The sequence below is a fragment of the Polistes canadensis genome, unplaced genomic scaffold, assembly GCF_001313835.1.
Source record: "Polistes canadensis isolate GaletaPanama2010 unplaced genomic scaffold, ASM131383v1 scaffold_426, whole genome shotgun sequence".
NCBI classification, from domain to species: domain Eukaryota; kingdom Metazoa; phylum Arthropoda; class Insecta; order Hymenoptera; family Vespidae; genus Polistes; species Polistes canadensis.
The window spans coordinates 52544-55557 of NW_014569973.1; the positions used below are offsets into that span (position 1 = coordinate 52544).

Genomic DNA, 3014 nt, shown 5'->3' on the forward strand with positions numbered 1-3014 from the left:
TATTCTAGTAACTACTCTAGTTACTTTTCGAAAAACTTTTTCTGTTTTCTTTTTCTGTTTTCTTTTTCAATTTATTAGCCAGTATAGCATAAAAAAAAAGTATCAACGAAAAACTATGAAGTATACTTTTAATAAAACGTAATATTAATCGTAAAATATTTTGTTGTTTGACAAGAAATAATTCGGATTAGTTTAATACAAAGATGAATTTTTTCGCAGAATTTCTTACAAATTTATTATACAATTTGTTAAGTGAAAAATTCATATTGTATTTATAATTTATATTGTATTAGTAATAGAAATAAGTATAAAAACGTAATGACGTCAAATAAATGATATAAAAATAGACACATTTGATATTTAATAACGAATGATTGATTAATTAAAGAAAAACTTACGTCTACGGTAGTCAACGATGCGAGAAATGAATTAAGTGTTTTACTGACAGGTGCATCGTTCCAAGAATAAGGTGTTATGTATTGTCCTATCCATTGATAAATTAATTCATATGCGGTATTCCAAATCAATGAGCTTCTTAATTCGCTTTCTCTAAAATAAAACAAAACAAAAACAAAAAAACACACACAAATAAAAATTATTAAATCAATATATATAATATTGTATTGTATTAGTATTAAAAAAAACATGTATTAGTATTAGAAAAAAAAAAGAGTAAATGAAGTTAATGTGAATAAAAAAATAATTTACTTGAAAAACATGAGACCCCAACTGTCAGATGCTTTGACAGCATTGAACATAGGTATGGCCATTATGTCGAGTTTGTTTAAACCTATGGAACAATTGAAATAATTTTGCAAATAGTTCATAATACGAACTACTTTGTCCGGTACGTCTTTCAATGTTTCTAAATAATCTTTTCTAGCCCATATTTTAATATCGAGTTTAGATCCATTGATCTCGTCAATTTCTAAGTTAGGTACGATATTATCAAAATCTGACACGACAAGTGCTAGCTGATAGGTTGATATTTCGGGTGTTTCAACGAAATGACTCCAAATCGTATCAGGTTCTTCGGGTCTTAAAAAAAAAACATAATATATAATTTTAATATATATATAAATGATTATAATATTAATTTAATAATTAAATTATATATTAATAATAATAATGAAGATAATATTAATATTTTACGATCTCAATAAGGGATAATATTTTGAAAGTGTTCTTATTTCATTTCAACCCTTTCATTGTTGAATACTTTTAACTGAAATATGTTTTGCAGGAATGGAATAGTTTATTGTATAATTGCGAAAATTTTCATTGGTTGATATTATTTACTAGATTTTAATAATAAATTATATTTAATAATTTCTTACATTTTATAATTTTCACGTGACAAGATTCAAAACAATTATTTCACATTAATATTGTAAACAAAAAATACGTAATATATATATATATATATGCGTTGATAAATTACTCTGGTAATTTTTATCAAGCGCATATATGCGTCCGTAAAAAATCAAAGGGTTAAATATTCGTTTCTTTTTGTTTTATTGTTATTGTAGTTGACTGTAATAACATTTACAACTCGAAATTAATTGTCGTCAACAAAAAAAGAAATAAAACGTCTCGATTATTATAACATATTAAATTATAATAATATTTATACATATATATACATATATATATACTTACATACTCGTAATTCTTTCCAATTGCGTATTAGACGTGGGATTGAGATTTTTCGGGTGTTTAACGCTCAGTTTAAATTTAGCCTTGTATTGTGGATCGACCAAGCATGGAAACATTTCTTGAGCATGATTCATACGTAGATAAGTTGCGACAAATTGGCTAGAAAAGGAAGAAAAATGAAAGAAAAAGAAAATGAATGCAAAGAACAAGGTGTAGATCCGCAGTAGGTGGGGACGGAGGAAAGGGGGGGGCAAAGTGGAGGTAGAGGAGGGGAGCTTGTAGGAAAATTATTCGCATAAAGACGACAATTTCAAATGAAAACTGTCGTTGAAATCATTCGTACGATTAAGGTTGAATAATTTGATGAAATGAGTTAGTTAACTAGCAAATGGAATGAGATAATGCAAATCTAATGAATTATTTACTGCGTTTTTCCATCGGAGTCGACGTATTCGTTCGTGAACAAGCCGGAAGTTTTATTGGTCGTTAGATTACCGATATAATTGATATCCAATTCAATTCTGTCGCCTATTTTCAATATTTGTTCCAAGTGTATGATTAGCCAAAATTTTTTCAACGTTGGCAATTCAATTTTGGCGACGTTTAATTCCATTGGAATTGGACCATCCTCGACCCTTTATTAGTATTATTGTTATTATTATTATTATTAGGTGTATTAAATGGGTGAAACGTTAACGAATTGCAATCCGTTGTAAGATAATTGTTTTTGTTAATTATTGGATTGGCAATTAACCCTGGCGTTATATTTTAACAAATTTTTAATAAAATAATATAAATATATTATATATAACATGTACTTATATTATATACAAACAATATTATATATATAACAATGTAATTTAAATATTATTTGAATAAATATTAAAATATAAATTATATCGGATATAGAAAAAATAAAAATCAAATAATAGATTTCGTTAGAACAAATGAATGATTTTCAAAAATATTTGAAAAACAAAAATAATTAAAATTTAATAAAAAATGATAGGAACTTAATTGGCAATATATATAAATGTGTTTTTTTGTATTTGTTTTATGTTAGAGCTTACGTTTTTTCCGATCCCAATTCTCTGACTTTCACGTCATTGGATATTTGAAGATCCGGATGAGCATTGACAGTTATTCTATCTAGTGTATCCATACAGGTTAAATTTATCTTAACCTGACCCTTGAACGTACCTTTATCGATAAACGGTTCGATTTTCAAATGATAACTACTAGGAATAACTTTTTCCGGCAATTTGTTCTGATGTCCGGTGTAATGGTATATGTCATTTAAATCGATACTCCGTTTTACCTTGTAACTATCCTAATTTCATATATAGAAATAAATTTTT

At 26.5% G+C, this 3014-nt stretch overlaps 1 protein-coding gene across 1 annotated transcript in view; it reads right to left on the reverse strand.

Moving 5' to 3' along the window:
- The window catches only part of LOC106792418 (aminopeptidase N), a 14213-nt gene extending 11208 nt beyond the window's left edge, over positions 1-3005 (reverse strand). The window contains exons 1-5 of the mRNA XM_014758834.1: positions 2727-3005; positions 2082-2291; positions 1660-1815; positions 709-1038; positions 399-549 (exon numbers count right to left, since the gene is read on the reverse strand). Of these exons, the coding sequence (XP_014614320.1) occupies positions 399-549; positions 709-1038; positions 1660-1815; positions 2082-2291; positions 2727-2818 (939 nt within the window). The 5' untranslated portion in view covers positions 2819-3005. The remainder of the gene's footprint in view (positions 1-398; positions 550-708; positions 1039-1659; positions 1816-2081; positions 2292-2726) is intronic.
- Between the last annotated feature and the right edge of the window lie 9 nt (positions 3006-3014).